This window comes from Diceros bicornis, chromosome 9, assembly GCF_020826845.1.
Source record: "Diceros bicornis minor isolate mBicDic1 chromosome 9, mDicBic1.mat.cur, whole genome shotgun sequence".
Taxonomy (NCBI): domain Eukaryota; kingdom Metazoa; phylum Chordata; class Mammalia; order Perissodactyla; family Rhinocerotidae; genus Diceros; species Diceros bicornis.
In genome coordinates, this window is record NC_080748.1 from 21,992,271 (window position 1) to 22,015,433 (window position 23,163).

At 42.4% G+C, this 23,163-nt stretch overlaps 2 protein-coding genes across 2 annotated transcripts in view; one reads left to right on the forward strand and one right to left on the reverse strand.

Annotated features, from left to right (window-relative positions):
- The first annotated feature begins 3,800 nt into the window (after positions 1-3,800).
- Positions 3,801-23,163, forward strand: part of LOC131409893 (phosphatidylinositol 3,4,5-trisphosphate 3-phosphatase TPTE2-like) — a 227,840-nt gene continuing 208,477 nt past the window's right edge. The window contains exons 1-2 of the transcript XR_009221074.1: positions 3,801-4,163; positions 4,743-5,857. The gene's annotated coding sequence lies outside the window, so the exon portion shown is untranslated. Of the gene's footprint in view, positions 4,164-4,742 lie in introns of the transcript that reaches the window.
- LOC131410405 (stomatin-like protein 3) lies at positions 12,905-17,984 on the reverse strand. Its single transcript, XM_058548580.1, has 5 exons — positions 17,981-17,984; positions 17,167-17,249; positions 16,265-16,399; positions 15,087-15,290; positions 12,905-13,190 (listed from the first exon to the last, which is right to left on the reverse strand). The coding sequence occupies exons 1-5, from the start codon at positions 17,982-17,984 to the stop codon at positions 12,987-12,989; spliced, it is 630 nt and encodes a 209-aa protein (XP_058404563.1). The 3' UTR covers positions 12,905-12,986.

The following is a 23,163-nucleotide window of genomic DNA, read 5'->3' on the forward strand; positions in this document are numbered from 1 at the left end:
GGCCCCAAGGTTTGTCCACTGGGCCATCAGTCGGGCCGTGGCAGGTCCTCTAGGAGTTGTGAGCAGAGGAACAAGACTCAGGGAGGAGCAGGTGGCCGGATAGGCCTTTTCAAATGTTTCAGGGGAAATCTGAAGTGAATGAATTTTTGGCCAATGAACAGGGGGGCTCTCTTGCCACACTTCCTAATTAATTAGTAAGTACTTTTTATAAGGCAATAATGAAAGGTCCAAATATCCAAGAGACAGTCGTAAGGGATTTTCAACCCAATTTGAATTTCTACCCAAACTAACATTAATTAGTAATCGTATTTCCTGGAATTGCTGTTTTCTCCACAGTCTGTGAGTGAGCTGGCTTTCTTCTTTAACTTAAAGCTCCAAAAAGAATGGAGACCATCCCTATACCCCCATTCCTGTCCCTGCCACTACACGGAGGGACAGACAAATAAATATTAGCACAGAGACGTGCTTCCTGAGCATAATGTGGCCTGTGCTTCTCTCTCTAGAGGTGCCTGCCTCGCTCTTTTATACCTAAGATGATTGACAGGGATAGCATCCAATTAACATTTTTCTTTTGTGATTTAGAGTACTGAAAAGGGTTTTTTTCTTTCTCTGACAGAGATATTACAAAGTTGCAAGCGAGCAAAAATTTTGTTGGCCGAAAAATTTCTATCTTGATAGGTAAAAAAAAAAAAAAATGATGGAAACGCTTCTGGAAACATTTCAGGCTTGTGTTCTCCTTCCTGGGACTAGAGTAGCCTCAGCTTTGAGTGCCATGCATTTTTGTTGATGATTTATCGAGCCCACAGGTTCAGAGATGAAGGCTGAGGTAGGGCCCCACCCCTGTAAGAGTGAGGGCAAGTTTACGTTCTTCTGTAACATTGGTAAATGAAGCTTCTGGAATTTCATCTCATGATTTCCCAGATTCCAGGTTTCCCAGCACCAGTCGAGCAATCCTGATTTTCTTATTGAAAGGAAGATGTCTAAAGATATTACCATTTCCTTAAGCAACAATAAAAAGACAAGACACAGAAGAAGCCACAGGGTTGGCTCAACGATTTTGTGAGCTGATTTCAGAAAGCTTTTATTTCTTAGGTATTTCACGCATATTAGAAAGAGGGAATAAATGGCGTTATATGCTATTTGATCAGGAAATAGATTGTATTTTGACAGACTTCTAGAGAAGACCAAGACATTCTGGCTTAGAGAAATTTAGGATATTTTATTGACCTCATAAAATCCAGGGAGATTTCATGGAAGGAGTGTGGGCCCTGTATTACGCTGGATTCACAGAAATAAAATTTCACAAAAATTCTCCAGATGAAACGCTGTGTTATCTTCAAACCTCTACTCAATTACATTTCTTCCTGTTAACTACAAGCTGCACCTCTCATTAAAAAGAAAAAAAAAAATGTGAGGAGGTGCTTCTGTTGTTTGTTTTCGTAGAGCCTCATTGTCTTTCTGACATTTCATGATGTTTATCAGCACTATTTGGATTCCACATGTTGGCAACCTACCATATTGATTCAATACTGAATTTAGAAGATCCATGTTATCTACATTTTACACATCAGGGAGGGATATGTTACCTTTAAATGAATAAGATTGAGTCCACTGAGAGGCCTCAAGGAGCTTAGAGTCCAGTTGAGGAAGCAAGACTTAGCATGTGAAGAGCTCTAGAAGACCTCAGGGAATAAGTAGCAGTTGCGTGAGATGTCAGTAAATAACCAGAACATGTAAGTGCCCTGGAGACAATGAAGAGGGCTGCAGGTATACTGAGCAAGACTTCAGGGAGAATTGGGATTGAAGGATGGGTTGGGTTTGGACAAAGAGAACCCAGAAAGCAGGCTTAACTTATAAGCTGTCTGATCAGTTTTGAGCAGCTTATCAATTAGATGTATTAATTAGACATGAAAGATGAGATAGGAAGGAAGTTTGTGGCTGGACGTTGAACAGCTTGAGGTCACAGGCTAAGACCAAGGAGTGTGGTCAATGTAAAAAATTGTTTTTTGAGCTTAGTAGTGATCAGGTGTATGGTAGACTCTCAATTTTTTGTTGAATGACCAAATAGTTTGATGAGAGACAGTTCTTCTTTATAAAAGATTTTCAGCTAATGGAGAAAGATTGAATTGGGAAAAAAAATACCATTTGCAACTCAGAATAATGTGTCAAGGCAAAATAGATACTGAAAATGTTATGAGAAATATTGATGGGGAACTTTACAACTGGTGACTCAATTAACATCGCTTAAAGTGAGACACCAGACACTGTGTGTGCCCCAGTGTGATGCAAGGGGAGGAGCCCAGCAACGCAAGCTCTTGTCGAAACTGAAACTGAATGGATTCAAGCTGCCCGATCTAATTAACCAGTTTACAGGAAATGCGAGGGATAGAGAAACATGTTATACATCATCAAAATTCAGAAAGAGGAAATTCTAAAGGCAAATGACCTAGTTTCCTCAACAAATAAATGGCAAAGAGAGAAACCAGGAGTGGGAAATGTTGTAGATTAGGTGAAACTTAAGAGGCCTATGAAACAAACGCCTTCTTTGTGAGAACTTTGGATTCTTACTCTAGCAACCCACATGAAAAAAGATACTTTTGAGGCAATTGGGGACATTTTAACATGAACTAAGTATTATTATTATTATTTTTTTTTTTTTGAGGAAGTTCTGCCCTGAGCTAACATCTGCCAATCATCCTCTTGTTTTGCTGAGGAAGCCTGGCCCTGGGCTAACATCGTGCCCATCTTCCTCTTCTTTATATGGGATGCCGCCACAGCATGGCCTGACAAACGGTGCATCGGTGCTCGCTGGGATCCGAACCAGCGAACCCCGGGCTGCTGCAGCAGCGTGCGCGCACTTAACCGCTTGCGCCACCGGACCGGCCCCTGAACTAAGTATTAGATAATATTACATAACACATAGTTATTGCTGGTTAGAGTTACACACTGGTTTAAATGATATAATGTCTGAAAATCTCTTTTAAATACTCCAGGAAAAAAAAATGGGGGAATGTTTTTGTAGATGAAACAAATAGGCAAAATTTTCTAACTTTTGAAGCTGGGTGATGGGTACATGAGAGTTCAATATAGTATTCTTTCTACTTTTAGGTATATTTAAATAGTTTTACAAAAGGTTTAATGGTTAGAAAATAGTATTTTTATGAACTAAAACAATATACAAGACAATTTGGAAAAGAGGAAAATGAAGTCAGAAAAAAAGTTCGATGCCTATTAGTGTATGAGGTAATAAAGGTGAGAGGATAGAAAAGGAAGGGCAAAGAACATTGAGATGTTTTGGAGGCCAAATCAATAGGACACTGCGAAAGGAAAGCTAGATAAAGGAAAAGGTCGAAGATGATACCAAGTTAAGCTTAGGTGACTGGGTGAGTGATGCCATTAATTAATATGTGTTGAGTGAGTTATTAGGAATAATACTAATTGCTTTTAACATCTCCTTTTCTTAACCCCACCAGGCTCTCTTCTCAGATATCAATCTTAATGATCCCGGAAAGGGAAGGGATAGAGAGGAATGCCATGTTAGGAAAGCAGAAATGCTGAACCTGACTGCAATTTTGAGCTTTTTGCAATAATAGAGACTACATGGGGCAGAAGGGCAAAGACCAGGGTCCCAATTGTGTACACAGCCTTTACATGGAGGAATGGCTGCATGATGCTGAGTCAGCAGCCAGTAGGGAGGACTTCCATGAAGGCTCGGGGCCCACCAGGAGCAGCACAGCCCAGCAATCACACCCTGGGGACCAGTGCTCAACAACATGGAATCCCCAGAGGAGCACGGTAAAAATTGTGACAACCAGGGATGAAGGAACCCCACTTTGGGGCTTCAGAAGCTTGGAATTTTTGAATGATCCTATGGAAGAAAGATAGGTGGGGGCCCAGAGCAGGCTTAATCTGATTTAGGGAAATAAGTATGACACAAAGTCAGTGATCATCAAATATTTCACATGCCTCTCTCCATTCCCCAGCCTCCCTTGCAGTTAGGTTGGAATTATGTGACCAGTTCTGGGTAATGGACCATGAATGGGAGTGACATGTGCTCCTCCATCCCTCTCCTCCCAACATAACAGCCTTTAAAGCTGTTTGTTCCAGATGGAGTTGCTACAAGAGAGTGGAGAGTCACCTGGCCCAAATCGAACTTCATAATGGTGAGAAATAAATCTTTCTTGTTTTAATTCACTAAGATAGTGGTGTTTTACTATTGCACCAGTTAGCTTTAATTACCCCAATTAGTATGGAAGTAAACAGCATATATTGTATGCCCTGGTTAGTAAAAGGTATACCCAGTAAATGTAACCATCCTCCACTCAGAGCAATACAACAGGAAATGAGCTGGTTTGAAGTAAGATACAAAGTTCAATTATTAAAAGTGGGAAATTTATATCTAGAGTTTAAGAGAAATAGAAAATAATTAATCATATGCATAGAAGATACCATTGAAATCATGGAAATGCTTGCTATCTCCAAGGGAGAGAGAGGTACAAATAGGAGGTAAGAGAAGATAATGAAGGAAAAGAAGACGTGGACCTTCAAGGTAATCCTTGGCATGGAAATTCCAGTCCAGGGAAGGAGCATGGAGGTATGAAACGTTTTTACATGCTGAGATGAGTCCTTGAAAGGTCATATGGAGGAAAGCTAGCCTACTGAGCCCCTCCCTGCAGGACTGTTATATGAGAAAGAAATAAACTTCTTTGTGCGAAGCCGCTGAAATTCATTTGTTACTGCAGCCTCTCTAGCCTAACTACTGCAATTGCTGCTACTGCCGGTTCTAGCTGCGGCAATACACTGCCTTAGCTGCTATCTGGGGATGAAGAAGTGACCACCAAAATTACTGGATGCCGGACCATGCTCTGCTGCCAGATCATCACTAGCAAAATGGATGTGTCCCATGCCGCTGCCTCTCTCCCACTTAATTCAGTTCGAAACTCAAGCCACACACCTGTGCATTTCATGGGATGAATTTCATAAACATCTGTAACGGTAGCTGCAAAGGGGTCTCGGAAGTGTAGTTTTTAGCATTGGTACCCCAGCGGATGGAACAGATTAAGGTGAACTAAGTTTTTCTAGGGAAACTAAGTAATTCTCTCAGGACTGTTCTACTCTCATAGAATTGGGAGATATCATGTAGAAGCCATAGAATGCTCAGAGAAGTGGCTTGCCAGCATCTCTCCCTTCCAGTGGTGATGACTATGAATCTCACTGCTTATTTTAACCATACAGTGCCTTTCTAAACATCTCTGTCAATCAGATGAAGTCTGAATATTCAGTGGCCTATTATTCTATTGTCAGGAGACCACATGTGATACAGAATGTACTAGTATGAGGCTTCGAATGTGCCATTTCATACCACTTTCCCATTTTGAGGAGTTCTACTTCCCTTTTTCAAAGAAAAAGTCAAAACTTTCCAATTAACCTTGGTAGAGAGCACCCTATGTCACAGTGTCCAGAAGAATACTTACTTATTGAGCACCCACTGTGTACCAGACTCTGTTCAGGGTGCTAGGGATACAATAGTGATGAGAATAACAACCTGGTTTATAAGGTTCTTACCTTCTGGAGACTTTATGTCATAAAAGATTTTCTGCTTTTGATAAAGTAAATGAATATGGCTATGAAAGACATCTGAAAAATCATAATCTCTTATTCCATAATCCAAGGTGACTTTACTAAAAAGAGATCCTTGAAAGGAGGTGCAAAGCAGACATGAGTGCTGGCCTTGGGAAGTAGGAAAGGTGCTCTTTTTAAAAGTTTTGCTAAGTCTCTACTGCAGACATTGTTGGTCCCCACTCATCCCTTTGACCTACCCAAAAGATCACTTGCAGATAGTGCCTGTAAATACCAAAGGCTTCCTGTGTCTCTCCTGGGGCTTTCTCTGGCTGTGCTAACTGTCAGGGAGTCAATGCCCTAGGGTGTTACTCTTTTTAAAGGATAATTTTCCCAAAAAAAAGGTAAAATCATGACTTTCATACAAAAATAAAATGAACAAGTGTCAAAAATTTTATTTAAATCACTGTGTGATGAGGTAACTAATAAGATGTTCCAACCGGTTCAAAGGAGAATTCAAAGCACCACTCGTATATGTGAAGACAAACAATGCTGAGATGAATTTACAGATAGAAGCAAAACTGGTCAATATCCACAGGTAATAGTCAATTGTATTCACTGCATGTCTATGGATAAGAATTATCTGCATTACTATCTATTTTCTACAACTTAGACTTATAAAATAACAATGGACAATGAAAGACAAAGCTCGCCTGGATAAATGGGCTAGGTGAAACATCCACTAATAGTTCAAACTCATTCACAATTTTTTCAGACATTTTCAACCAATGAGGAATAGGATTTGGTGGATATATCACCGCTTCCTTGTCCTTTAATGAGATAATTCTGAGATGTGTTCTACAAGTTTCTTAGAGCGTCCTCAGTGGGAATGAACCCCAGTGGCCCACGGCAGTAAATTATTTATTAACAAAACTTGTATTTGCCTTCCTCCCTTCCCTAGCTCACTTCATTCCCTCAGAGTACTTCCTGGAATAGGCTCTCAAAAAAATTGCTTACACCCAATCCTTGTCTCATGGCAGGCTTTTGAGGGAACCCAAACTAAAACAGGTTCCCAGTTCATGCACTTCATCACTATTCATAGGTTGAGAGAGATTTTTTGTCTTCAGAAACTCAATAAATGAGAAATGGCAGGTTCCATGAAAGGATCAGCCCACCCTCCCTCCTGGACCTGGAAGCTTGCCCCAACTGACCAGCATGGTTTCCTAACAAAGAGCATTAAACAAAGCTAACTCAAGACAGTACTAAACTTGTCTGTGTATATTGGGAACACTGAGGTCCTGGGAACACTGAGGTCAATATGGAACCTTGTAGAATTCACAGATGTACCAACAGTAACTAGTTTGTTTGGACATTTGCTGTTACTGCTGCGTCTGCTGCTAGTGGTCCACTTCCACCAACACATCCAGCCTGAGAGTAGAAGGCCATGATACCAGTAAATAAATGGCAAGCAATAGGATATATTGGAGCATATGAGGAAGCCATTTTTGTCAAACTAATTCGGCCTGACCTTGTTTTTCCAAAAGGGCCTGTGGCCTTTGAACATGCATTGTATATCTGCTTTAAGCAATTAACATGTCCCAAAGGCAAGAACAAATGCCCTTAAGATAAGGATGCAACATCCCCCACGTTGGCATTTCCTTAAGGATAAGCATTTCTCTCTAGGCTAGGATTTGATTGCTGTGCTCACCCTGTGACCACCCAACTTGAGACAACAGACCTGCTACCTGCTGCGCCCATGGACACAGCAGACCTGATACCTGCTGTGTCCGTCAATCGCTGTGCCAACAGGGCAATGTCGCGACTATTGTAAAAGGGATATTGCAGTCTTATGTGATACATGCTCTTTGATGGTATATAACCACTCTGTACCCCCCACTTCTTTGGAGTGCTCCATTCCTTTGTGAAAGGACTCTCCCGGGCTAGATGGTCCTCAAATTTGGCTCATAAGAAAGTCATCCTAATTTTGATTTATGGATTGGTTATGGATTATTTGTGTCAACAATACCCATTCACAGACCCAAAACAAGGATGCTGTATATTAACACATAAAAGTATATTCCCCTGGGCCATACCTCTGAGAAGGAAAAAAGGCAAGTTTTGTCCTGAAAAAAAGTCTAGGGGCTGACCTGGTGGCAGAGTGGTTAAGTTCGCATGCTCCACTTCAGTGGCCTGGGGTTCATGGGTTTGGATCCCGGTCGCTGACCTACACACCGCTCATCAAGCCATGCTGTGGTGGCATCCCACATACAAAAGAGAGGAAGATTGGCACAGACATTAGTTTAGGGCCAATCTTCCTCACCAAAAAAAAAAAGTCTACAACACCTTTTAATTTTCAAATTGTGTTGACTACAGCAGGTGGTTTGGCAAGATATGAGCCGTGTTGATTCCATTCTTTGGAACCTTTCATCTCTGAATTCCGTGTTAGATGTTAAATGATGGTCCTTAAAAAACAGAAAAATCCCATGCTAATGAGGAGTTATCAACAGAGTTCTGAGGAACCTTCTACTTTGTAAATAGAATCAATGCCATCTCTGTATCTGCCCAATCTAAAAGAAGCAAAAACACAGGAGTCATTTCACTTCTTCATGTTGGAAAAAAAATGAATATAGCTCAAAATACAATGGTTATCTTGCCTATGTCCCAAGAATAAAAATAATTTAGTTTAGTTTTTTAGGAATGCACAGTATTTTGAAAATTATTAAAATGCTTTTCTTTTTTGCCTTTATGACTATATGATGTTTATATTTTCCATGGAACTGGGGGTAAGGGATAATTAGAATATTCCAGAAGGAATGAAGAGAGCTTCTGACATTTAAAAATGGGATTTTATGGCAAGACAATAACCTTACAAGCCAGGCAATTGTCTTTATAAAGGGCTGTGTAAATTGCTTTATTTCCACCTTGAGAACATTAAGGGCCAGACTTTGCCAGCCAGATCATTGCAGTTTTGTGTAAGGGAAATCCGGACAGGAGGAGAAAGGGCTGATAGCCTACCTATTCTAATATCAAGGGGTTGTGTGAAAGAGGGATTGAGAGAGAGACAGAGAGAGAGGTTGGGAGGCTGATTAGGTAAATGAGGATTACAGTAAGGACAAAAGGGGGGTTTTGCCCCTCCCTCTACCATTTCCCTTTTCAGACTCTGGAAAGAGATCACCTCTCAAGGATCCCCGTTCTCCAAGGTTGGGCACAGCCAAATACACTTAGTGAACAGTGTGTGTGATGCCGGCAACCACCAGAAATTGTATTGCCCCAGCAACTAAGGGGCAGTGCTGGGACAGCTGGAGTCTTCAGCTGCTTCAGCAGTATGGTCAGTGGAGAGCAAGTCTGTTGCTAGAACAGGAAAACCACCTGCGGGGTGTTCTCTGCGCTGGCTTAAATCTTGGTGGGGATGGCTGTGGTCCCGGACTGTACCTCAAAGAGATTGGACACTTCCCTCTCTCCAAGACAGGTTGTCAATTGTTTCTCCATCTCATCTTGCGCTCCCTTCCAGCTCCCCACTGCCCCCCTCAAGAGAAACAAAACTTCAGCCTTGTTCTGGGGCAGAGCTGATTGTATTTAGAATACCGTTCTTGGCATTCACATTCCAGGAGAGCTCTGACCTTTCCTGATTCTTCTACAGTCCCTTTGCCCCCAAATACACTTACCTTCAAAGGAACCTTCTTTAGTCAGCCTTTAGTAACTAATATAATAAATGACCTATTATAATGCTAAAGAATTAATGAGGCTGAATGCTGGAAGGGGTGCAGTAATTTGAATCTCCTGGAGAGGTTTCACACTTTACTTGCCCCAGCCCCAGAGATTCTGGTATAGCTTTCACACCCGCATTCTCACCCCACAGGGATGCGAGCGGGCTGTGCTTTTTGAAAAAAAGCTTCCAGTGAGTGAGAGAATGATGACCTCCAGGGAGAACCACTAGTTTAGAGTTTGCTGTATGATGACAGAAAAGATGTGCATTTTTAGTGCAATCACTGAAATCAAAAGAAGGAATAATTGTGGAATTCTGGAACAGGCTAGGAAGAGATTTTTGCAGTGAGCCAGCAAAATGTCCCTGTACTAGTAGGGCTCCCTCCTCAGGGGGCCCGCAATGCCAGAGATGCCCTAGTCTGTGGTAAGTCTCTCCACCACTGTTTATAAGATGTATGGTCACCAGTTGAGTCTACATGGTGTGACTTCGTGGACTCAGATTGTACTGACGTGGATGAGCTAAGATAGGTTTCTGTCTGTCCTCAGTTCTTGTTAGAATGCAAGTATTGAGCCTATAAGGAAAAAATATGAACCTCCGTGAGTTAAAAATGAATGCTAGAGTCATAGTCAGTGAAATGTACTAAAAAGTTCGTAAGCTGTGGATTGTCCAAAAATGATATCAAGTATGATATGGTTTCATGAAAAAAAACAGATTGCAAAACCAAAGGTAATGTGATCCTCATTGTGCATTAATATGCAGATAATGTCTATGTTTTGACAGTGTGTAAGGGGAGCACATGGAGGGGGTGTGAGCAGAGATGGGGGGATGTGAGGGTGGGGGGTTACATGGAGAGTATGTGTGGAGTGTGGAAAGGAGCGTGAGGTGTGTGGGGAGTGTGTACGCACGTGTGTGCATGCTCTCACAGTCCTGGACGCAGTGGAAACTATAGTGGGTGCCCAGACTTCCAGAACCTAAAAGATAGGTATTGAAGGCAAAAGGGGAATGGAAGGGCTCCATCCCCTCCCACTCTGAGCCTCCCCAGAGTAAAACTTGATGTTTAAGAGCAAGGATTTGGAGTCAGACCTGGTTTTAAATCCTAACCCAACCCTCCCTAGCTGAGGGATCTTGGACAAGTTATTTAACCTCTTGACATCACTTTCTCATCTGTAAAATGAGGATGTTTCTTAGCATCCATAAAGGGCTGAGCACAGTGTGACACAGCAGATATTCGATAAATGATAACTTAAAAAAATTCTAGCCCATTGCTCAAAATGGATCCCAAAAGAAAATTGCACCATGGCAACAAACTAATCTCTAACAAAGCAATTTTTAAATACATCACATCCACATTCTACAGCTTCTTTATTTTTAACAGGTTTTTTTTTTTTTGGAGTGGGAGACCAGCATTTACAAACAATTCTTGATTACTTATGGCTCTTGGGACTAAAAATAGAGTGACACAAGAAATCCACAGAAGGATAGTCCCCACTGACTTCAACCTTTGACAAGCATTCTCACTTGTAAGCAGATAAGCTGGCTGGAGCTTTCCCCCTGACGGTGCCTGCCCCACCCTCTAACTAGGTGCCTGGAGGCTGAGAACTGGCCCCCACTCCCAGCAGGAGCAGCTCAGCAAGAGCGCTGAGTGCAATCTGCCCTGCAGGCTTGGTGAGAAATTTGCAGCTGGAAGCCTCAGCGCCTCTTTAGCCTTCAACATCAAAATCAATCATGATTTTAAGCATTGTGGGATTTTCTTGTAATTATTGGAGATTTAGCAAATAATTACTTTGGAATTATAAAGCAAATATCTAGCATAAATATGAGACCTACGTTACTTCACAGATTACCTAGAGAGCTTCTTAAAACCATTAAAAAAGTAATTCTGAGATCTTGGTCACAGTCACCCAAAGATTTCCTCCCCCTGCTGCAAGCAAGTTCCTGCTGTAAGTTAGGGACGGTTACTGAGTATTACAAGAATAATGCAAAATTGTTTATGTTCTTAAAAATAAAAGTAGTACACAGCCCTCATTTTTTTTTTTTTTTTTTTTTGGTAGCCTCTATAGCATTTCCCTGCTGATGCTATTCTAGCTGTGGATTACTCTGCTTGAATAGTGCTGAAATTCCCAGCACTTCTAACTGCTGGCTTCTTCACAGGAAAGACTCCCTAAGCCAAGGCTGGCTGCATCAGGAGGGCCTCAGGCTCTGTGGGGAGCCTTCTTGTGGTTATCATAGCTGACACCACCAATGCCCTCTAGTATATTCATGGGCAGAGGAAACACAATCGTGGAATTCTTCTCTGTGGCCACGGTGGTTAAGGTTTGTAGGTAACACAGTTGGAGGGCTATGGGGGACTCGGCCAGCACCATGGAGGCTGACTTCAGAGATTTAGAAGCATTCATTTCTCCTGCTGCTGCAAGGACCTAAAACGACAGAAATGAAAGAGTTCAGAAATAAAAGTTTACAACTGTGATAGTGCTTTCTTTTTCTGAGTCTGTACTGAGACCTCACTCCCAGCCCCGCTTTGCCATACGTGTTTCATCTCCTTCCTTCTTTGGCAAGAGTTTCACATCCTAATGTGACTACAGAATTTTGAGGGGGTCGCAGGAAGCGGGAAGATATTTTACGAATTATGAGTCCCTAGACTTCATTTTTGCATAAAATGAAAGCACTGTCTTTAACCCAGTCAAATACAGGGCCCTCCCCCCAGTGATGCTCTTCATCATTTTGGAGCCTCACCATCGCTGCGTTAGTTTTCAGAGAAGTCTGAAATTCAAGGCCTCTAATTGCCTTTTTTCCTGTCATTTTTACTTATCATAGGAGAGTTTTGAATTTTATTCTGTTGCCAGCTTAGTCTCATTCTTAGAATGTAAGCATTGTTTCAAGTTCTCTCTGCTCTTGATTTCAAGTAGCAGCAAGTGGCAGCCTGATAACACTTGCTTGTTGGAAATCTCTTAAGTACTGGGCTCCTCTTCTAGTTCTCAGAATGCCCAAGAAGAATTTGGAACTCAGCTGCCCCATCCATGGGAACTCACTGCCTGTGTGCAAAGCACCCTCCCATCCATCATGGGCAAGCCCACTGCTTGGAAGCTACTGGAGCTTAGCAGATGAAGCAGGGATGCGTAAGGAATGAGGGCAGAGGAAAACCTTCATTGGCTTACAAGTAAGATTCTGAAGAGGGTACAGGAAGGGCTTCTAATCTTAATTGGTTTCCGATTCTTCAGGAAACCCATCCACATAGACATGAAGGCTATAGATCCCACAGATGCAAGAACACTCGAGGCCAGGGTGTGCTTACATTTTGTAATTCTAACCTGGATTGTACTTAATCATCCCTCTTTTCATCCAGTACACTTAACACATTAGAACAAAGATGCTCAAAAGACGAGCACAAAGTTGGCTACATCAGAATCACCAGCTTTATAAAAATGCAGGTTCCTGGGCCCACTGGGACTCTGCTCACCGAGTCTGAGGTGAGGCCTGGGAACTGGTGTTTGCTGAGTTCAATTCTCTCTAGGAAACTCATGTGCAGCCAGAGTTGGGACTCACCTTGCTAAGTCACTGAGCAAGTTGCCGAGTGCCCCCTTGACCCAAGACCTGTTACCAAGCTTCCTCCAAGTACGTTAGGCTGCCCATTACCTTTTAAATCAGGGGGCAATTCTCAGTCAAAACTGTAAAACAGAAACACTTTTCTTATCAAAATAATTAAGGGAGCCTGATTTTCCATTCAAGCTCTATCCTCGTCTGCTCCAAGGTGAGCCAGCTTGCCCTCCAGTGTAGACGGAGTAGCCCTTACCCTGGCCCTTGCTTCCCGGGTGGCCTCGGCCTCAGCTGCCATGGACCTCTGCAACTGCACAGGAATCCGGACATCTTTGATTTCCACTCGGGCCACTCGGATCCCCCACAGCTCGGTGGCATCATCAAGTATCGTCTGTTTCCGAGTCAAAGGAAAGGACATTGATCAGAAGACAGGTGACGTGATGTACGTCTCTGATATGTTTTATACTGCAGGATAAATGCCTCTTCCCCTTCTTCTTTTGTGTTTACAGCATTTGCAGTGAGACAGTCTGAGGAAAGGAATAGCAGTTCTTATTGCTCACTTCCTGAAATTGAAGTGAATCCCAGGAAGGATTCGGTAACAAAACTTGATAGATCTTTTAGAGGATGGTCTCCCAGCAGGATTCACTCCAAAACCAGCCCTAATGAAATATATACTGTCCATCTAGATTTGAGCAAATACCCCAAGTTTTCCTGTTGCTGACATCAAGCAGGCAGCAATGCATGGGTTTCTCAGACAGCTGGATTTTGTCTTGGCTCTGCCATTTGCAGCTGTGAATTATTCGGCTAGTTACTTAACCTCCCTGATTCTCAGTTTTCTCACCTATTAAAGGTTTCCTTTTGGGCTGGCCCTGTGGCTTAGCGGTTAAGTGCGTGTGCTCTGCTGCTGGCGGCCCGGGTTCGGATCCCGGGCGCACACCAACGCACCACTTCTCCGGCCATGCTGAGGCCGCGTCCCACATACAGCAACTAGAAGGATGTGCAACTATGACATACAACTATCTACTGGGGCTTTGGGGGAAAAAATAAATAAATAAATAAAAATAAAAAAATATTAAAGATTTCCTTTCAGGCCTGTCATGAGGTTTGGCAGTAACACATGTAAGGTATCTATCAGTGCCTAGCAAGGACTCAATAAATATTATCTTGAGATATTATTTTTCTTGCTCCGTTTAACCTCTGCCCTGTGGCCAGTTTTAAACAAGGTAGCAAGATACGGTTTTTAGAGCAGAAGCAGCCTAAATCAAAGATATTCTTGTCCTTTGTAAAAGCTTAAAACCATTGAGGATCTCTTGCTTGTTATCCTGGAGAGGGAGGGATGAGAAAGAATGCCTTGCAAAATAGTGAGATCACGTGGGCACTTCCCTCAAAGGGGAGGGGGCAGAGATATTACCAATGGACAAGTGATCCCTTGCCTTTCTGTGTTCCCTGTAGAAGCCCAGGAGACCCTGAGACCTCACAGGAAACCAGTGACACGACTGCAGCCGGGGAAACATCTGAGTTGTCAAACTCACAGGGCTCTTACAAATGACACGGAGAGTGATCGTGCAGAACTGATATTATCTCACAAACCCTTACAGCCTTTGCGCTACATTAGGGACTGGAGGAGATGCCAAGAAGGACCAAAGGTGAATTTCCTTCCTAACTAACAGAAGGGAGACTCAGAATGAAAATTTAATTGATTTAAGAAAATACAGAAATGTAATTGTCCATAAACTAGGGTGTGCAAGAGGTGAGCTGGATCCCTGCTACAATCTCATCAACATTTTAATTATGATGATATTAATATTGTGGTTGATATCGCTGGTATGACGTCAGATTTTCCAGGGATGGCAGGCCTGTGCTGACTCAACCGCATCCTCTTCTAACTGCCACACTCCACTGAAGCGCAGGCATACACGGCTGCGCTTCTTCTGGAGTAATCCTAGCTAAAAATAAATCTGGTCTCCGACCTCCTCAGAAAAGGCTAAAGTGTACAATGCTAATTCATAATTTTGAATGCCAAAGAAAATGGATAAAGCACGTAATTCCAAGAGCTCCTTCCTCCTACCCAGATATTTAAATTTAACCTCGTGATTATAAAGAAACAAAACCACAAACTGAAGCCCATCTGTTTAGAGCAGGGTGTGTGTGTGTGTGTGTGTACGCACGCACATGCACGTGCACATGTGTGCACACGGAGATGCTTTGAACTGCTGAGATTTGATAATCACTGAGGACTAAAATGAATGAATTAAAGATGCAGGCTGTCAGTTCCCGGTGTCTTTACCTGGATGTTATGGGCGATCTCTTCTCTGCCAGCTAAGATTTGGGACAAGGTCTGTGTTCCCAAGACATTTCTTAGAGTGGTCTGAGCCAGCAGAAACGTAGCTTGGTGGACATCGTTGACATTAGCCACGGCCGAGACAGCACTATAGATTCTGTAATAGACAACTCCATCCACTTGAGTAGTCGCAGAGTCTCTGGTGAGGATCTGGAGAGCAAGTACAGAGAAAATCACATGTTTATGACTTTCACAACCATAGACAAAGTGTCAGCCAGCTCAGGAGCCTCTCCACAGGAGGAGGGCATTAATGACAACTCAGTCACCAAAAATCCGTCCTGGCTTGAATACAACATTGTCCTAGTTGATAACAAAATTCCTACACATGTGTGGTCTGTACCTCTCCCCGTAACTTCATGTCAGGGAAGTCTTATAGCCCATAGGCAGAGGCCCTTGATTAGCCATGGTGAGAACAGGCACTTTAGTTTTAAAAGGTCATGGTAGAACCTGCTGGAATTCTCCCTTCTAAACAGAGATAGAACCCCTGTTTCCCTGATACTAGAAATATTTTTGGTTTTCAGTTTTTTTAATATATATATATATTTGTGTGTGTGTGAGGAAGATCAGCCCTGAGCTAACATCCGTGCCAATTCTCCTCTTTTTTTTTTTTTTGCTGAGGAAGACTGGCCCTGGGCTAACATCCATGCCCATCTTCCTCCACTTTATACGGGATGCCCCCACAGCACAGCCTGACAAGCGGTGCATCGGTGCGCGCCTGGAATCCAAACCCAGGCCGCCAGCAGCAGAGCACCGGCACTTAACCACTACGCCACGGGGCCGGCCCCCTTATATATATATGTATTTTTATTGATGTCTTAATAGTTTATAACATTGTGAAATTTTGGTTGTACATTTTTGTTTGTCGATCACCATACACATGTCTCCCTTCACTTGGTTTTCAGTTTTTATCAGACTTGTTGAACAGCAGTGCTTCTTAGAAAACATAGATGGCACCAGAGATCGTGTACTGTATTCATATAAAGAAAAATCAATTTAGCTTTACATAGAGGCTCTGCATTAATCATTCTAAATAATGCAGCAAGGTCCTTTGGAGCAAATGAGATTTCCGGTTGTACTGTGGGAGCAGAACCTAGAACTCCCTTCTCCTGCCTAGAACTGTCTACCATGGAGCCAGAAAAGGCCCACGATAGGTCACTGAGCATCCCGAGCTCTCTCATGGCTGGGGTGAATCCTAAAGTAAGGACTGCTGTTCCCACCAGCGGCATGCAGACATCATTGTTGAGTCTTGATTGAGTTTCCTGGACCAGAAAGAAGAAAATTAACATTTACTGACAAATGTTGATTTTCTCTCTTCTCATCTCCTTTGCCCTCCCACATCATAGGTCCTACTCACATTTTCTTCCCTCTTGCTGCATCATTTGGTTATCAGAGAGTGACATGATTATTAGTAACTCTGTTTCTCTCTCCTATTGCCCAGTTACTGTTTTTGTTCATTTATTTGCAATACTTTAAGAATTGAAAAGAATTATTTAAAATCCAAATGTGGGTAGGCCCTGTACAGCATCTGCTGTTTCTCCAATACTACCCCACTTTCTTGCATCCAAACACAAAAAAAATTTAAGGCAAAGGTGAGTGATACCGATATAACTAAAAAATCTGAGAAGGGATGGAGAGGACAATACTGTCACCAACCACTGCCCTCTGCCAAATTAAATTCAGCTCTTTCATATAATGATTTATTTGTCTCTTCTGAGCATCTGCTCTGTCCTCCTCCATCCCAGCTTCTCTGCCAACTGAATCCCTTGTCTCTCCTCTCTTGGGCTTTCTCCTACCCAGTCATTCCACATCTTCTAGCCAGTCGGCCCTTGCCCCGGCTTCATTCTCATTTGGCAAAACAAAGCCCAGTAGTTTGAGAAGCCACCTAGGCCTCCTCACGCAGGTCTCTATGGGGATTCAGTTCATCTTCCCCTTTAGAGTTTAAAAACATACTGTTAAATTTCAGTTGTCCAAGTAATGGGAAAGATATCGGTTTTATTTCTAGTAACATATCTTTAACCAGTGTTACCTCTTGTGGAGGAATGTTGCAAGTAACAGTTCGGAGATCAACTTTGACAAACACGTCTATGCAGGGCAGGACCAGGATCAAACCTATGCAAAAGAAAATGTGGATTAAAATTTCACCCTATTGAAAATAACAACAACAAATTGTCTCCTAGCTATATGGTACATCATTCTCATGGGACTATAGATGTTTCTCAGATGATCTTCAATATGTACACCTATAACTTTGGGGAAAATTATTTCCTCCCATCAGTTAATGACTAAAGAAAAGTGGTTCCCTAGGAGTTTAAATCTTTTGGTAAAAAGCTAAAGATCCTGGACATTTAATTTTTAGATTTTATTTTTAAAATACTCAATCTACTTCTGTCCAAGTGTTGAATTTAACAATTTAAAAGGATATTTTGAAAATTGGTCTCCCTATATTAAAGCTGTCTGTATAAAAGATTAAATAATAGATTTTTGACCTTGAATATCAGTGGCTGTCAACGTTCTCATTCATCTTCAATAGTACTGAAGGAATGTTAGAATTAAAATCTTCCCAGGATTTCAGAGTCCCTAAAACCAATGTATGGCAGAATTTACAGTTTCTCCATAGCTGTGTTCTAGTTCAAGTCAATGGCATTCCGCAATTGTAAGCACTTTTACTTCCCTCTGTGTTGAGAAGTATTTAGATTGGGCTGGGTGGGGGAAGGATGGGGAAGAAGAAAAGTCATCTGAGGATCCTATGACTCCTTAGCATTCCCCTGGTGAATGCTCTCTCTAGCAAGAATTACAAAGATTAGAACCCCAAGGGATGTCAGCAAGATGAGGACACCAACCCATTTCCATTTACCAGAAAGTTTTTGTGCTATTGTTTGTATTTTCAAAGAAGAAACAAGTTTTTAGGTTGAGTACCATGCAAAAGGCTGGTAGCATCAACAGAAAATGCTGCTCAGGTACTTTCTTTCTTTTGGTCTCTAAACCTTTCTGAGACTTGTGGTGAGAATTACTGCCTAGGGCGGCCCGGTGGCTTAGCGGTTAAGTGCGCGCGCTCCGCTGCTGGCGGCCCGAGTTCGGATCCCGGGTGCGCAGTGACGCGCCACTTCTCCAGCCATGCTGAGGCCGCGTCCCACATACAGCAACTAGAAGGATGTGCAGCTATGGCATACAACTATCTACTGGGGCTTTGGGGGAAAAATAAATAAAATTAAAAAAAAAAAAAAAAGAATTACTGCCTAATTTACTTCCTTTTTTGGTGCCAGGTCACTGGTTAAGATCATGGCCCTTAGAACTAGAGAGAGTTAAATCCTAGCCCTACCAATTACTAGCTTGTGACCTGGGAACATTCACCTAACTTTTCTGAGCTTCAGTTGCCTAATATATATGTAAGATGGTGGTGAAGATTAAGCATGATTCAACATGATAATGAAATAAAGCACTTAACACCATGCCAGGTATGTATTAAGTGCTCAAGAAGTGCCAGCTCTTATTATTAATACTTTTATTATTAAAGGATAATTTACAATTTACAAAAGTGGAGAGGTTTTCCATTAGCAATTTGGCTTGTTTCCCTCCGGCTCTTATGACATTCTGAGGTAACTCATTAGCCCCAGAGACATGTATGACGAGAGCAGTTATCCTGGGACATTTAGTGGTGAAATCTTCTGGGAAAATTCATTTAAAAGAGATACATTTTTCTCTAGAGTCCTCCAAGTTATAGCTCTTCTACCTCTCTCAAATCCAATTTTATTCTCATTTACAGTCTTAGCCGCACCATATGCAACATGACTAGGAAGGAGTTAACCTTGGTCTGTTATACCTCAGTTGGATGATTCTTATACTTCTGTTTTGACAAACTCATAAGAGCATCCATAATAAGTCCCTTCTGCCTTCTTTCTCTTAGATTCTTTATGAAATTAGACAAGTAGGATTATAATACTTGAAATGGCCAAGCCTCCTTCACAAGCTTCTCCTTTGAAGTTTCTCACTTATTTTTGTGTGTGTGTGTGAGGAAGATCAGACCTGAGCTAACATCTATTGCCAATCCTCCTCCTTTCCCCACCCCCCAAAGCTCCCGTAGATAGTTGTATGTCATAGCTGCACATCCTTCTAGTTGCTGTATGTGGGACTCGGCCTCAGCATGGCCGGAGAAGCGGTGCGTCGGTGCGCGCCCGGGATCCGAACCTGGGCCTCCAGTAGCAGAGCGTGCGCACTTGACCGCTAAGCCACGGGCGGCCCTCTCACTAGTTTTTTTAATGTAACAGGTATCTGAGTGCCTGCCCCAGTGCATGGCCAAGGGCAGCACACACAGAGTCACAGTGAGTAAGAGTTCCTGCTCCTGGAGATCTTACCGTCCCGTGGGCGGGAGAATGATTTTACTCAAATACTTCACACTAAGGGGCAGAAAACAAATGTTATCAGAGAAGCATAGCTAATAATCGTTGTTTTCCATGTATCTTCTAAGATGCTGTTTTTGATAGCCTCTCTTTTCAAGAATATCAGAATTTATCATGTGAAATTGCCATTTTTGTCAGTCAAAAACAAAGAGTAGGGGCCAGCCCGTGGCGTAGCCCTTAAGTGTGCGCGCTCCGCTGCTGGCGGCCGGTGGTTCAGATCCCTGGCGTGCACCGACGCACCGCTTGTCCCGCCATGCTGTGGCGGCGTACCACATAAAGTGGAGGAAGATGGGCACAGATGTTAGCCCAGGGCCAGTCTTCCTCAGCAAAAAGAGGAGGATTGGCATGGATGTTAGCTCAGGGCTGATCTTCCTCACACAAACAAAATTAATTAATTAAAAACAAAACAAAACAAATATTAGGAATTTCACATAGTTTAGCTAAATATATACCCGCAAGTTATGAGTATTAAATCAGTACCTTAGTTCTAGGGAGTTTTAGTGCCTGATACTCCCCCCCCCCAAAAAAATCTCATCCTTTTATAACATGAACAGTTTGGGACATTTTTATTCTAAGTTTGTGGAGAAAGAACAGAAATAAACACTACATTTGACAAAAAGAGTTGTACAATGGCTTCCAGGTCTGTTTCTATTAATCTACTTGCCAGGAGAGGAAATTACCTTTTACTTTTCCAGTAGGTCTTTTCAAAGAGTGAGAATGAACAACCAGCTCCTGGAATACTCTCCCTGAGTAATGTAATCATCTCCCTCTGCCATTTCCTCCCGCCTCTCGTTCTTCCGTCGTTCTCTTAGTGGCCCAGGTAATAAGTGACGTCCAGCTAGTGTAACCAGAGCCACTCTTTGCTCATGTTCACTGAAACTCTCAGAGGGAGTGTTAGGAAGCAGGTCCAGATTTCCTAAGCCTCCAATAGTGGTCTGGTGGTCACTCCCATTAACTTGCATAAGAGGACAACATCATTCAATTACAGAAAGGCTAGGGCTCCAGCTCCCTGTGAGTTTTCACTGCCTCTCAATAGGCACTGCCAGGGAAAATATTGGTGGCAGGAGTGGTGGTAATAGGTGCCCATGATCCTTGTCAGGGCAGTCCTACTTGGCCCTTTGGCTTTGTCAGCTTGGATGCGTCCCAGTCGGAATACAACAGCACGTTCATACTCCTTAATGATCTAAGAGATGAAGGGAGAGCATTTAGTCTTAATGGCTCATCAGCTCCTATAGAGAGGCCAATTTATTTCCCAGGGTATTACCTTCAAGCACATCCATATGGAGACAGGGAAGGTAATGATCATCAACAGCAAAGAAAGGGAATAGAGGATCCAGCCACACACGCCAAGACGTTTACTGTTGATGCCTAGGAAGTGAGAGGGAAGCAGCCTGTCACTGATGTGGCTCTTACAACAGACATCCAGTTGTGTGGGTGAGGAAACTACCCAGAAGGCTGGCCAAGCCTGAGGGGACTGAGGAAGCAACCTAAATCTTTGCACACCCATGAATGCAGGAACGCACACACACACACAAACAACATTCATTCGGGGTTTTAGATTAAAATCGACTTGTCCCTTCCAAGAAAAGTCTCATAGCAATCGACAATAATAATTACCATTACATGTCATGATTTATTATTCTTAAAACACATAAAACAGTGTTACTCAGAGTGTGATCCGTTGACTACTCACATCAGAATCATCAAGGTGCCATTTTAAAAGGCAGATCCCTGGGCCTGGAGAATTCTCCAGGTGAAATTCAAGGCAAGCTCTGAGGTAGATAGGTAAGTACTATTATCCCCAGAGGGAGACAATGTGGCACAAGGAAAAACATTTTGAAGCGTCTTTAGTTATGAGTTTCTATGAGAGCTCTCTTACTTACCAATGCTGTGGCCTTAGGTAAGCCACTCAATGCTTCTGAGCCTCCATTTCTTCATCTGTAGGAGGGGAGTAGAAATTACCTACCTTGAAGTGTTCGATGACAATTAAATGAGATTATTTTGTTTTGGCTCCTGGCCCGTACATTAATATCTATATTAGTAAATGTATACTACTGTAATTCCATTTCACAGATTGATGGATATTACAGAGACTTGTCAGACGTCGATATTTTACGTTTCTGACTTTTCATGGAATTTTGTTACATTGGCTCATTACCTTAGATGTCTTTCTCCTAATCACATATCATGGTTACAGGGACATGTTGGCCTAATGAATATTGCCTTGCAATAAGATGGGACCAAGTTCAAATCAAGTCTCATGTCTTAGAATTCCTGTTTGTGAAACATACAGGTCTGGCTGACCCTTTTACTTTAGAATTCTTTATATTCACTATTTCATCTTCTTTTTAATCCTCGTTCCTTTTTGTTCTCCTCTCCTTGACAACCACCCCATCCTCCCCTCTAGACTTCCTCCAATTGATTCACATTCTCCACACATGCACTAGAACTAATTATATTTACTAGACATCTCCACCCAGAATATCCCACAAACACCTTGTGCTATCTCTGTCTCAGTTAATGCCTTAACTGTCCACGCTGTCGTCTAGGTTAGAGACGCAAGGTCATCACTGCTTCCCCCCATCCAACCCCAGAAGTCACTAAGTCTAACGGATACCACCTCAAATCCATCCTCACTTACCCATTTTACTGATACTGACTGGTTGGTGCCCAAGCCATATATTTTTGAATATTTAAGAAGATTCTAGGACCTTGCTCTTACAAAAAATGCTGTGATGAATGCTTTTTAATGTGTGTTTTTGTGCACTTGTATAGGATAAATTCTTAGCAGTGGAAGTGTCAGGTCAAAGGGATTAGTATTTACAATTTTGATAGATGGTAAATGCCCTTCAAAGAGTTTGTACCAATCTGCCCTCTCATCAACAGCACACCATGACACTATGCCTATTGCCACATGCCCTGTCCTCACTAGACATTTCCAGTCTTCTCAATTGTGACATTCTGATAGATAAAAAGTATCTAAGTTTTAGATACATATTTAGCAGTAAAAACTTTTGGGTGCAAATGTCCTTGTATAGGCTCTAAATACACATCAAGATATACTCAACAACAATAAGGGCTTGTCTGCATATGCCAAAGTTTGTTTATTGATTGATTGATTGATTGATAGATTTTTGTGAGGAAGACTAGCCCTGCGCTAACATCCGATGCCAATCCTCCTTTTTTTTTTTTTTTTTTTTTTGCTGAGGAAGATTGGCCCTGGGCTAACATCCGTGCCCAACTTCCTCTACTTTATATGGGACGGTGCCACAACATGGCTTGACAAGTGCATTGGTGCACGCCCAGGATCCGAACCTGTGAACCCCGGGCTGCTGCAGCCGAGCGTTCGCACTTAACTGCTGCACCACCAGGCTGGCCTCCTGCATGTGCCAAAGTTTAAATTCCTAAAATATCACTTTCCAAACCCTTGGGCCACATTGAAGTGGATCAAACTATCACTTTGCAGGGTAAGAAGACGTTTTGTGCATTCTCATAGACTCTTTGTTGTATTTTATTTATTAGTGCCTTTTTTTGTGTGTGTGAGGAAGATCAGCCCTGAGCTAACATCCATGCCAATCCTCCTCTTTTTGCTGAGGAAGACCGGCCCTGAGCTAACATCTATTGCC